The sequence below is a fragment of the Oncorhynchus nerka genome, linkage group LG14 (genome assembly GCF_034236695.1).
Source record: "Oncorhynchus nerka isolate Pitt River linkage group LG14, Oner_Uvic_2.0, whole genome shotgun sequence".
In the NCBI taxonomy this organism is placed as follows: Eukaryota; Metazoa; Chordata; class Actinopteri; order Salmoniformes; family Salmonidae; genus Oncorhynchus; species Oncorhynchus nerka.
Genome location: NC_088409.1, coordinates 76,381,286 through 76,394,308, shown reverse-complemented (window position 1 = coordinate 76,394,308; position 13,023 = coordinate 76,381,286). Strand labels below are relative to the sequence as shown.

Below are 13,023 nucleotides of genomic sequence, written 5' to 3'. Positions count from 1 at the left end.
TCTTAATTTGAAACAGTTTGCTCTAGCAGGAAAATAATCCTGCAGCAACAGAAAATGTGAATTATTATGTGGATTAGAATGGACATTTTTAAACCTTCAACACACTACAGGTTTTAAATGTCCTGCATTGCAAGTTCTCCTGACAATGGACCTTTTTGTTTCTATTTGAGAGTGTTGAAGAAATGTCTAATTGAGTGACTGATGAAGCCATCACAGACAGTGCTACAGTAGTTCAGCGAGCCCACGTTTGGCCATCCCAGAGTCAATGATGTCCGCAGTGCTGACACTTCATGAACAAATTCATTAGCAGTTGCTGTGTGCTGGTATTTTTTCACAGTTGGTTTGCCTCACCACACTCGGTTAGGAAGAATAAATGAAATCGTTTCTGGAATGAAGACAAATAACCTGGACTATTTCACCATCCATTATCAGGACGTGTGAGTCGTTTTCTCACAATCCTCTCCATGGTAGTGGGATGAACCATCCATCCATCCTCTTCTGCAGAGACAGACAGGCACACACACATGATCACCCTTCTTATAGGAAACTCATGATCCACAATGGTTCCCTCTCGTCCCCTTATATTTTTCCCTTACACCAGACACTTCCATCTTTCACCCCCCCTCTTTCTTTCCCTCTTCCTTGCTCTGCCCCCCCCTCCTCCCCCTCTCTCTCTACCTCCCAGCAGTGTTACACAGGACAATTGGGGGAGGGAGAGGGCTGTATGTGCATATGGAAAACATGTTCTTACCGCTGTGGGTGTGACTCCTATCTCCATGTCGTGGTCCATGTGGACTTGAGAATCTCCTGCCATCCTCAGGTGGAGCTCACCACCTGTGGGGAGAGAGGGAGGTGGAGGTTCAACAAACTGTGAATCTCCACTACACTATCTCCACTCAGCATTTCACTTTCATTAATGTTCAGAATTATGCATCAATCAACTCTCAACAATGGATGATTTTTCACAAAACATCCCATAAGATCACTCAGGAACAATCCGGGATCAGGAAAATTCTGCGTAGTCAATACTACATTGAGTGATAACCCCGCAATAAATAGGTTTCTACACATATCATGTCAATCACTTTCATGACATCAATACTACTATGCCAGTCATCTGTTTGAATAGGAGCCACTAATAACAGAGAGCCTGAATCTTAACAATGCTTGCTCAGGTCTCCATTTTCATGTGAAATCTAGGCTAAAACACTGTGTTCCAACAACCATACTAGCATGCCAATAAGAATACTTAGCCAGTATATTAATGAATTCATTACTCCATGCTACAGTAGGTGATATGTGAGGACAGTGAAGTCAGTAGTGAGGACATTAGAACAGATTCTCAGTTCATCATAATAAGACAGACCTTTCTCACCAACACAGAATGCTAATGTGTGGATTATCTCTAAACTCACATGGGACATGGGACTCTGTTCAAAATGTGCATCACTCTGTTAGCTAATTTGTAATCTCTGAGTGAAGCAGTCTCAGCTGTCTGTAGCTACCGTGTTCAACCTTTGTTATCCCCCCGAGGAGGAGTGGAGGAGAACACATCAGTGCCAGTACGCTGCCTGGGCTGAACACCAACCCAACTGTTAAAAGCCCTGATGCTGCACGGACACGCTGACCATTACTTGAATCACAACGATCACCAGTCTGGACCTTTCACATTCTGTCCACAGCACATTTTAAAGCCTTAATTTCTTTGTTTAAACTTCCCATGTGACTACAATAATAGCTCTTTGGCTTTTTAAAATAAAGTAACACTATGAAAGGTGATTTGATGTAGTTTCGAAGACTTCTTTCGAACACTAAATGTGGTTTCTTTGTTGCTATTTTAGGTATGTTGGTGTAATACAGTGATCTAGTGACAGACTGCAGTATCTGTGATCTGATTTTAAAGTGCTGGAAATTTTATTTTTAAACATCAATTACAATGACTCAAACTGACAGAGGGAAAAAAAGAAAAAATAATATTTTGGCAATAGGATGAAATAACACATACAGGAAGTCAGAACTACAGATATGAGAGGCGGAGAGGGCACATCGATAGGGACTAATTTTAGCAGCAATTTCATAACACCTTTTCAGTTATATAAAAGCATAATAACTGATAGGGTCACTGGTGTTTGAAAATAAACCAAATAGAGTGACAGAGAGTATGAACTGTGTGTTCCATAATCACCAATCAGAAGAGGTGTGAACTCGAGTCGCATGACTTGGACTCAAGTCTGCCTCGAGTCACAAATTCGATGACTTGAGACTCGATTTGATAGAAAAAATATAACTTGATATTTGACTTGGACTTGGAGCCTCAAGACTCAGGACCCGACTTTGACTTGAGACTATGGACTTGAAATTATCTGTCCACGTTTTGTCGCTCATTTTGTGGCACAGAGTCTCCATGGATTACTCTCCACACAGTCAGAGACCGTAGCCGCAGCATTCAGTTGCAAATAAAAAAAACTGCAACAGATTGGCTAGTGAAATGCATGCTCGGCCCTCTGATTGGACCAGAAAACGGTCAATCAACACAGGTCGGGTGAGATAGCGCAATGGTTCTCAAAGTGGCCACCTGCTCCTTGAACATCTCATTCCAAAATCATGATCATTAATATGTAGTTGGTCCCCGCTTTGCTGCTATAAAAGCCTTCACTCTTCTGGGAAGGCTTTCCACTAGATGTTGGAACATTGCTGCAGTGACTTGCTTTCATTCAACCACAAGAGCATTACTGAGGTCGGGCACTGATGTTGGGCGATTAGGCCTGGCTCGCAGTCGGCGTTCCAATTCATCCCAAAGGTGTTCGATGGAGTTTTGGTCAGGGGTCTGTGCAGGACAGTCAAGTTCTTCCACACCGATCTCGACAAACCATTTCTGTATGGACCTTGCTTTGTGCACGGGGGTATTGTCATGCTGAAACAGGAAAGGGCCTTCCCCAAACTATTGGCAAAATTTGGAAGCACAGAATCGTTGAGAATGTCATTGTATGCTGTATAATTAAGATTTCCCTTCGCTGGAACTAAGGGGCCTAGCCCAAACCATGAAAAACAGCCCCAGACCATTATTCATCCTCCACCAAACTTTACAGTTGGCACTATCCATTGGGGCAGGTAGTGTTCTCCTGGCATCCGCCAAACCCAGATTCGTCCGTCAGACTGCCAGATGGTGAAGTGTGATGCATCGTGTTTCCACTGCTCTAAAGTCCAATGGCGGAGAGCATTACACCACTCCAGCTGACGCTTGGCATTGTGCATGGTGATCTTGAGCTTGTGTGCGGCTACTCGACCATGAAACCCATTTCATATATATATATATACAAAGGTATGTGGACAATTTTTTGCCATTTTAGCATTGACATGAAATCAGTCAAAACACCCCAAAACAAGAGATGGCATCAATAACAAGCTGAAACTAGCTGAAACGAGTCACTTACGATTCCCCACATGGCAGTTTCTTGTCATTGTTGGTAGTTATCTGTCCATCCAGAATCACAACACACGGACTTCTGCCCCATTGAAGTGTGCACATTGTTTTTGTGACATTGTCAGCTAATCCATCAATAAAATACCATTTAGAAATGTACTACTGAATCATCTATGCCGGAACAATAGGCTACCTGGCGATTTGATTGATCATTTACATATTTCAGATAGCTTTAAGGATAGCTGTAATATCTCACTGCCTTCAATATTATGGGATGAATATTGAACATATTCTGGTGAATTAAATACAGTATTTTTGGGTTGCCCAATTGGCAAGGAGTATTCTGGAGAAGGGCAGACCTTGAAAGGGATAGTTTTTGGTGTAGACAGACAATGCTTTCCATTCGATCCTGCAACCTCCACTGCATACAGGTAGGTTGGCCGTATGATTCTGCTTGCTCTGGCCTCCAGAGAAGTGACATGATATGCCTTCTTGATATTGGCTATTAAGATGAATGACTTTCAGCTCAAAATGCAGGTGTAAAACATGCACGTGCGTGCACGGGGGGGGGTCACAAGCTTTTAACCACTGCTTTTTGGGGGTCAAGGGTCAAACATTTTGAGAGCCATTGAGCTAGTGAACAGATTGCTGATTTGCTATACAGCTATAGGATCGGGTGCAGCGCAAACATCACATTGTTTTGGAGAGGATTGCCATAAATAAATATGCAGCTCCAAAAATTGTTTGGTGATATTCACTGTTTACTTTGCAAGCTCACCAGCAATGGGGCATCAAGCAACAATTACTAGCGTACGCCTACTGGTCTTTTGGTGTGTCAAACATTTCTTGAAATTGATCATTTACTTATGAAGCTTGCATTTGGAATTTTTACATAATCAAAATATGTTTTAGACAGAATAATGAAAAAAGCTATCTGGTCGTCTCAATAATTAGACAAAGATGTGTAGTTGAACAACTCATTGCATGTACAGCTTTTTCTTTACTTGACTAAACGATTTGCTCCAATGTATGATTGGACTTGACTCGAGACTCCACCCATTATTCTTTTATTTTACCAAGTCAGTTAAGAACAAATTCTTATTTTCAATGACAGCCGAGGAACAGTGGGTTAACTGCCTTGTTAACTGCCTTGCAGAACGATAGATTTTTACCAGCTCGGGGATCTTGCAACCTTTTTTGATATTGCAACCTTTCGGTTACAGCGCTCTAACCACTAGGCTACCTGCAGCCCCATTCTACTTGGGACTCAACTTGAGACTCGGACCTTGTGACTTGAGACTTGCTTGTGACCAAAATAATAGTGACTTGATCCCACCTCTGCCAATCAGAGAACAATCACCAGATTGCTTCTACAACACCATCTGATTAGTCTCTGTCATCCTGCTCTGACATTGATCTGTTTTGATCAGTGAGATGGAAGGCAAGGCATCATGGAGAGAAATTGCAAAGCAGGGTGGAGGAATGAGGGCTCACGTCACACAGGAGATCCACGCAGGAATACAGTGTTGACATTGACGGGTTTAAAGCAAAGGGCAGAGTGACGTGACAGGCATCTGAGATGTAGAAAGACAGACAGACAGAGGAATACAAGACACACAAAGCCCCAGAAGAACCCTGGGTGAATGCATTATAGTGTCACCAGGTCCTGCTTTCCAAGTCAGTTTAGGCTTTCATGCATTAAACATCTCCCCAGTGACTGGTGAACCCAGGACCTGTGTGCATACTCTGCCTGCGTTTGATTGCCGCTTTGCTCTCGCTGCAGACTCACCAGCGGTTGTGCGAACACAGATTCCAGCTCAGTGTTTTATCTTTAAGAGGGTAACAAGCGTTTATCTTGTTACTTGAAGAGCGACAGGATGCTTTGGGTAAATTGTGTTTAGGCTCTGATAGTGTGAGCGCTCATCTGTCGTGTTTAGAGGCAGGGTGACAGTGGCAGAGAAGTAAACCTGCCCCCCCTCTCTCTATCTTTCTCTGTCTCTCTTACACAAACAGCTATTGTAAGGTTTAATTATCTTAATTAAAGGCACTTCTAAAATGTATTCGATATCAGCCCTCAGTGCAGTTTGGAAAGGTGAGGGCTAGCCATGAGGAGCCAGGTGGCCAGGCCAGGATGGGGCTTGTATCAATACTAATTACTGCTCCAATAACACGGCCGTCGCCCAGCAGAGTTAAACCGGCCTCTGGAGGACCGTAGTAGAGAGGCCTTAGATTACCCCCTAATCATTACTCTGCCTGAGAAGACAAAGAACTTCATCAACAAGATAACTGAGTTTGGATCACTTTATTTTCTCGATTAGCTTACATTTTCTCATAATTTGAAGGTAATCAAAGCTCTTTAAAAGAGCAAGTTTAGGGAGTCTGGGAAACAAACACATTTTCTGCCTAAAAATATCCATGAGACGTGCATGTTTTGAAAATGGTTTCAAGATAGATCTGTGAACAAGCTACAGTATACCACGGTACTGTCCATTCCTCAGAGAATGATGAGTGCAGTGAGAAACTGCTAATTCTGCAGTAAACCTTCAGTTTACAATACAAATTCTGCTATGAGAGAGGGCAATCATCCATATATTCCGAGGTCATACAGAATCTTCACGTTTTCCACTGAAAGGCAATCCTGAGGAGACATCAAAACAGAGCACAGATCTGGCAGAGGAGAGGAGAGAGAGAGCTGAGTCTTAAACAGTATCTGCACTGGGAGGATCTGCACAATCAGTGCAGAAGATAGATATCTCCTCTAGTGGAATAATTTGCTCCAATGTCTCTTTCATCTCTGTAGCCCAGCATTGGGAGCGTACCGGAACTTTCTCTCAGCAGCGTCATGGTTACCAGGTTCTCATGCGTGCGTTCGTCTCAGGCTAAGACAAGTGGCCCACAGTGCAGCGCTTCGTCCCTATCTCTATGACACTTTGAGGTCGGTCAGGGCAAATGACTAAAAACGTCTCCAAAGCCTGCGGATGCCAGCCAGCTTGGCTCCAGGCCCAGACTGCCTTTTCCCCTCCCCATGGCTGATAGCCGGCCTTGAGAATATACAGTACATCTCTCACGGATCACCTTCTCCAGAGCAATAGACACTGCCTCAGCTAGATGTCCTGCCCACACTGGAGACTATTAGTCTAATGAATTGACAAAAGACAAATAAAACACCACACAGCCTCAGCCAGGAATAGCTGTTGCAAGTTGAGTCTCTGCTGCTTGCTCCAATCTCGTCCTCTCGCGCCCCTGCGCCAAGGGTACGTGTATTTATAAAAGTGATGCCCCAGACTCCCCAACACTGTTGAGTGATGCTGGACGGACTGAGCACCGGGCCAAGCCAAAAACACCCACTCTACTGGACCAGAGCAGTCCTACAGGAATGAATGTGGCGGGGGATGGGGGTTAAAGAGAGGAAAGGAGCACCAACACCCTGCAACACCCGGTCCCGCTTTTATCAGGTGGCTCGTCAGCCTCTTGTCATGATTTACAGCCCAGACCCCACATTTCCTCTCTCACAGCTCCATCGCTGTAGGAGTGAGAGAGTGAGGGATGGATGGACGAGAGGATGTAGAGAACAGGAGATGAAGAGAGGAGGGGGTGCGAAGTGCATGCAGGAAGAGCCAAAGGTCACACAGACCTAATTAGAATTCCTGCGGCACCTCGCTCTGTCCCTGCTCCAGTCCTATCAGGAGGCCGTTCCACTCGCCACCACCATACCACATCAGAACATCCATGGTGTCACTCAATAGGCCTTGAGCCTGTTATATTAAACATATGTCTCTTTTCTCTGTGTTAATGGGCTATGACTGAGGGCAACTTGTCACCTGGGTGATGAATAATCAAGCTTGCCTCCATAGATAGATGTGTACGCAAAGAAAAGCTCCTCTGGAGATGGTTAAGTCAACAGCATATTCAGTTATTTCACCTTAATGATAGCTTTGGTAGTAGTTATGATTCTCCAGCATAGACACAACTCCTGCTTTATACCACCGTCATATTATAGAACAAATAATACATTATTATTGTCATATGAAAGGAAAGTGAAGATTATTGTCATTATCCTCTAAAAGTCCAATTATGTCAGCTAGATTGTTAAATACGTGTGTCAATCGACTCTTAAGGATTTGAATGTCATCAAAGCTGTTCTGAAGTAGATACTAATAAAATGGTTTTATCCAAACGGACTTACGGAGAACACATACTGAGAAACGATTGATGCACCAGTCTCACCCTGAAAGATAAGGTTCAATTGACTTTATTACAAAGTGTAAATAAGATAATTTTGGTCATACAGTCAGTCGGATACAAAACAGACTTTTGAACGTAAAACAGGTTGGGTTTGTTTCCATCCTGCACACATGCCCACAGCTGGCAGCACACAAGTAATCATCAATTCGGAGCGCAGCTGCACGCAACCCAATCGTAATGCCCGTGGATATTCCAATGGGGCTAGTTAGGGATAAAGGACATCACTGCTTTAACAAGGAGCTCTGTCTCTAAAACCTCAATGTCATCCCAGATTGTTCTCCTGTCAATGACACTGGACATATTAGAGCACGGCCAATTATTACTCTCCTCCCACCTCCACCTAGGTAACGGCCAATTAACCTGGACAAGGAATGCTCTTCCCATTCTGTCTAGGTGAGTGGCTTTACAGGGAAGGAGAAAATTATTGTACTGCACTGCCAGACACGGAAGTAGAGACTGAAGGTGATCTGCTAGCTCTGTCTCTGCTGTACGAGGAGGTCTGGCTGTGGGCAGAGAGCTGAGGGGCATAGAGGACAAAAAGGTGATCCCTGCAGCTGCCCGACCTGCATCTGTTTACAGGCTGCTGGAGGTGCGTTTGATCTGCTTACAAGCAGCGTGGACTTCCAACTTTATGTTATGACAGAACCAGGCAATAGCAATAGACAGAGCATATATATTTTTACAAGGAAAACTCAAGGAAAACTCACCTACATTAAACATGTACGATGTCACTTTTAAATACAGTATAAACACAGAGCTCTTTCCATTACCAATGGCCAAAGATTGCTGGAAGAATACCTTTAACATTCGAGTCATTTAGGAGACAGAGCAACTTACCCAGAGCAACTTACAGTACTGAGCATGTACATTCTTGTACTGGCACCCCGTGGGAATCAAACCCACAACCCTGGCATTGGGAGATACCTAGTCAGTTGTACAACTGAATGCATACAACTGAAATGTGTCTTCAGCATTGAACCCAACCCCCTTGTATCAGAGAGATGCAGATGACTGCCTTAATCGACATCCACAGCGCCCGGGGAACAGCCTTGGTCTGGGGCAGAACAACAGATTTTTACCTTGTCAGCTTGGGGAATCAATCCAGCAACCTTTCGGTTACTGGCCCAACGCACCTACCCACCAGGCTACCTACTGCCCCATGCTCTACCAAGCATCATGCTCTACCAACTGAACCACACGGGACCCTCAATAATTTTCTTCCCGTGCATGATTTGGAATTGTATTTTAACAGAACAGAGCTCAGTGTCGACTATATATTTCAATGATAGAACATGCTATAGGCTAGAGAAATTCTACAGTAGATTACTTTTTAATTCCGCTAACTAATTCAACAACACAACAGGTATCAGAAGAGAGCACTCCTTTCATCCACAGGTGACCATTACACAATATATAATATAGAGTATAGCTTTCTATTTTAATCATAAAGAATACAAGTTTAATACAACAAATTGTTCACGCTTGGCTAAGCTCCTGACACAGATGCATTGCTACCGTGCAACCGGAAAGTATTCAGACCCCTTAACTTTTTCCACATTTTGTTACATTGCAGCCTTATTCCAAAATAGATTAAGAATAAATAAATCCATATCAATCTACACACAATAACCCATTTTGACAAAGCGAAAACAGGTTTAAAAAAATCTTTGCTGATTTATAAAAATGTGAAACAGAAATTCCTTATTTACATAAGTATTCAGACCCTTTGCTATGAGACTCGAAATTGAGCTCAGGTGCATACTGTTTCCATTGATCATCCTTGAGATGTTTCGACAACTTGATTGGAGTCCACCTGTGATAAACTCAATTGATTGGACATGATTTGGAAAGGCACACACCTGTCTATATGCATGTCAGAGCAAAAACCAAGCCATGAGGTCAAAGGAATTGTCTGTAGAGCTCCGAGACAGGATTGTGTCAAGGCACAGATCTGGGGAAGGGTACCAAAAACTGTCTGCAGCATTGAAGGTCCCCAAGACTACAGTGGCCTCCATCATTCTTAAAAGGAAGATGTCTGGAATCAACAAGACGCTTCCTAGAGCTGGCCGGCTGGCCAAACAGAGCAATATGGGGTGAAAAGCCTCGGTCAAGAAGGTGACCAAGAACCCGATGGTCACTCTGACAGAGCTCCAGAGTTCCTCTGTTGAGATGGGAGAACCTTCCAGATGGACAACCATCTCTGCAGAACTCCACCAATCAGGCCTTCACGGTAGAGTGGCCAGACAAAAGCCACTCCTCAGTAAAATGCACATGACAGCCTGCTTGGAGTTTGCCAAATGGCACATAAAGACTCTCAGACCATGAGAAACAATATTCTCTGGTCTGATGAAACCAAGATTGAATTATTTGGCCTGAATGCCAAGTGTCATGTCTGAAGGAAACCTGGCACCATCCCTACGGTGAAGCATTGTGGTGAAAGCATCATGCTGTGGGGATGTTTTTCAGTGGCAGGGACTCGGAGACTAATCAGGATCGAGGGGTAGATGAACAGAGCAAAGTACAGAGAGATCCTTGATGATAAGTGTGCTCAGGACCTCAGACTGGGGTGAAGGTTCACCTTCCAACAGAACAACGACCCTAAGCACACAGCCAAGACAACACATGAGTGGCTTCGGGACAAGTCTCTGAATGTTCTTGAGTGGCCCAGCCAGAGCCCGGACTTAAACCCGATTAAACATCTCTGGAGGGACATGAAAATAACTGTGCAGCAACGCTCCCCATCCAACCTGACAGAGCTTGAGAGGATCTGCAGAGAAGAATAGGATAAACTCCCTAAAAACAGGTGTGACAAGCTTGTAGCATCATACCCAAGAATACTCAAGGCTGTAATTGCTGCCAAAGGTGCTTCAACAAAGTACTGAGTAAAGTGTCTGAATACTTATGTAAATGTGATATTTCCGTAGTTAAAAAAAAAAATTGTTTGCAAAAAATGCAAAAAAACTGTTTTTGCTTTGTCATTATGGGGCATTGTGTGTAGATTGATTCGATTTTTTGTAAGGAATACTTTCCAAATGCACTGTATAATATAAGCGGGGATGGGCTGCTTTTTAACTTATGTCTACCACCTGTACAGATGGATAGACTGGTCAGAATGAAGTGATGCCTATATGGATAGACTGGTCAGAATGAAGTGGTGCCTATATGGATAGACTGGTCAGAATGAAGTGATGCCTATATGGATAGACTGGTCAGAATGAAGTGGTGCCTATATGGATAGACTGGTCAGAATGAAGTGATGCCTATATGGATAGACTGGTCAGAATGAAGTGGTGCCTATATGGATAGACTGGTCAGAATGAAGTGATGCCTATATGGATAGACTGGTCAGAATGAAGTGATGCCTATATGGATAGACTGGTCAGAATGAAGTGGTGCCTATATGGATAGACTGGTCAGAATGAAGTGATGCCTATATGGATAGACTGAGAGAAAAAAAACTGCACATTGTATCAAAAGGTCAAAAGGTGAGCATAGAATAAAATATGTGCTATGTGCTACTGGTCTGCACCATCCTTCTCCTATAGCATTTCCCTGTTAGCCCTGCTTTTACACTGCTCAAGGGGAAATGTATGATCACGTACACATTCTGCATGAATACTGAACGCTACTACACCACCTCTGCCTTCCCTGCTGAGGACATTCCCGGGAACACTGCGTAGGGAAAAAAAATATTGTTGTCCATGGCCACAGACCTGATTGCCATGAAAGTTTTACAGTGACAACTCTCAAGATGTTTTGTGCAAGGTACACTCTTCCAGGACAGCCGATAACAGGAGAGCTTACGGAATCAGCAGACAATAGTACATCACAATGGCACTGAAATCAGACTCTAATGCCCGGCTCAGAGACACATCAATGGAATCAATACAAATGATTTGGTCTAAATGTTTTGATAGTCTCTAATATTCCAGCGGAAAACTACAACAAACAGATAATGGCCTCTCTCTCTATCCCTCTTTCTCTATCCCTCTCTCTCTCTATCCCTCTTTCTCGATCCCTCTCTCTCTCTATCCCTCTTTCTCTATCCCTCTCTCTCCACCATTCCTTCTTTCATTGAATGTGTGGACTATGTTGTGCTGCCACCCTCTGTAGCAAACCCTCACACTGTTGGCTGCTGCACTCGTAAAACTCCTGCATTGTACTATAGGACAATTACAGAGTCCTCTCACACCAGACAACTAGGCAGGCACACAAAGGCAGTAGCATCAGCAGCCTCTCACGGTGGTCTGACAGGGCTGAAAACCCATTGCTTTTTGATTACCTAGCCCTCGCATTGAGGGCAAACAAATGCACGGGTGATCTATCACTGCAGTGACATTAGTGATATAGAACCTAGGCAGGCTGTGATGGGACAGAGGTCGCAGGCAGGCAGGCAGACAGGCAGGCAGACAGACAGGCTAGCAGGCTGGAGGAATCTGAGGCAGCTGAGCTCCACCACAACACACCGTATCAGTCTCTCTCTTGGGGAGCATAAGAGCCATACTATATGATTTTAATTAACATACACTCTTTGATCTGACACGCGGCTAAATGGACGATGTCAAGGTGAAGAATTACGGAAGGTAATGACAGGACAGCACAGCACTGCATTCATAGGCAGATCGAACAACTCAGCTGCAGCCTGATGGTACCCTATAACCACAGCGTTAGGCTTGCATCAGCGCTATACTTTCTCCACCCCTCTCTCTCGCTCTGCTCCGTCCGTGTCTTCCCACTTTTCTCAGTGTAGCATGAATCTTACCTTTAGGTGGCCACAAGAGTAGCTGGCAGGCTCCTGTTGAGGCATTTCACGGCTGCTGCTCTCCCCTGGACTCCACTCTCCTTCCCTTGCTTTGTTCAGCAGCCCTCCTGCCTCCCAGCTCTTCTCTTCTCCTCTTCACCGCTCTAGTCCTGTGTGTGTGTGTGTGTTTGAGTGTGTGTTTGAGTGTGTGTGAGGTAGAGAGGGAGAGCATGTGAATATGTGTGTGAGTGTTTCCTCCCCCAACCACCCCCCCTCCCCCTCTTGCTCTTCTCTCACTTCCACACAGAGCTCTTGTCTCTCAGGATTTGTCCTTTACGTGTGTGTGTTTGTGCGTGTGTGTGTGTGTGTGTGTGTGTGTGTGTGTGTGTGTGTGTGTGTGTGTGTGTGTGTGTGTGTGTGCGTGTGTGCAGAGAGCGTCTATGTGTGTGTGCCTGCCTACCACATGGCTCGTTTCACTCTGCAGGCAAAGGCATAGAGGAATGAGCTTGGAAGAGAAAATACTGCGAGAGAGAGAGAGGGTAGGGAGAGAGTGAGGGAAAGAGAGAGGATAGAGAGATTGAAGGAGACAGTGAGGGAGATAGAGGATAGGGAG

General features: G+C 44.3%; 1 protein-coding gene across 1 annotated transcript in view; it reads right to left on the bottom strand.

Annotated features, from left to right (window-relative positions):
• LOC115141911 (G protein-activated inward rectifier potassium channel 4-like) overlaps positions 1–12,652 on the bottom strand; it is a 37,542-nt gene extending 24,890 nt beyond the window's left edge. Inside the window, exons 1-2 of the mRNA XM_029681298.2 lie at positions 12,432–12,652; positions 752–834 (exon numbers count right to left, since the gene is read on the bottom strand). Of these exons, the coding sequence (XP_029537158.1) occupies positions 752–814 (63 nt within the window). The 5' untranslated portion in view covers positions 815–834; positions 12,432–12,652. The remainder of the gene's footprint in view (positions 1–751; positions 835–12,431) is intronic.
• Positions 12,653–13,023: the final 371 nt, after the last annotated feature.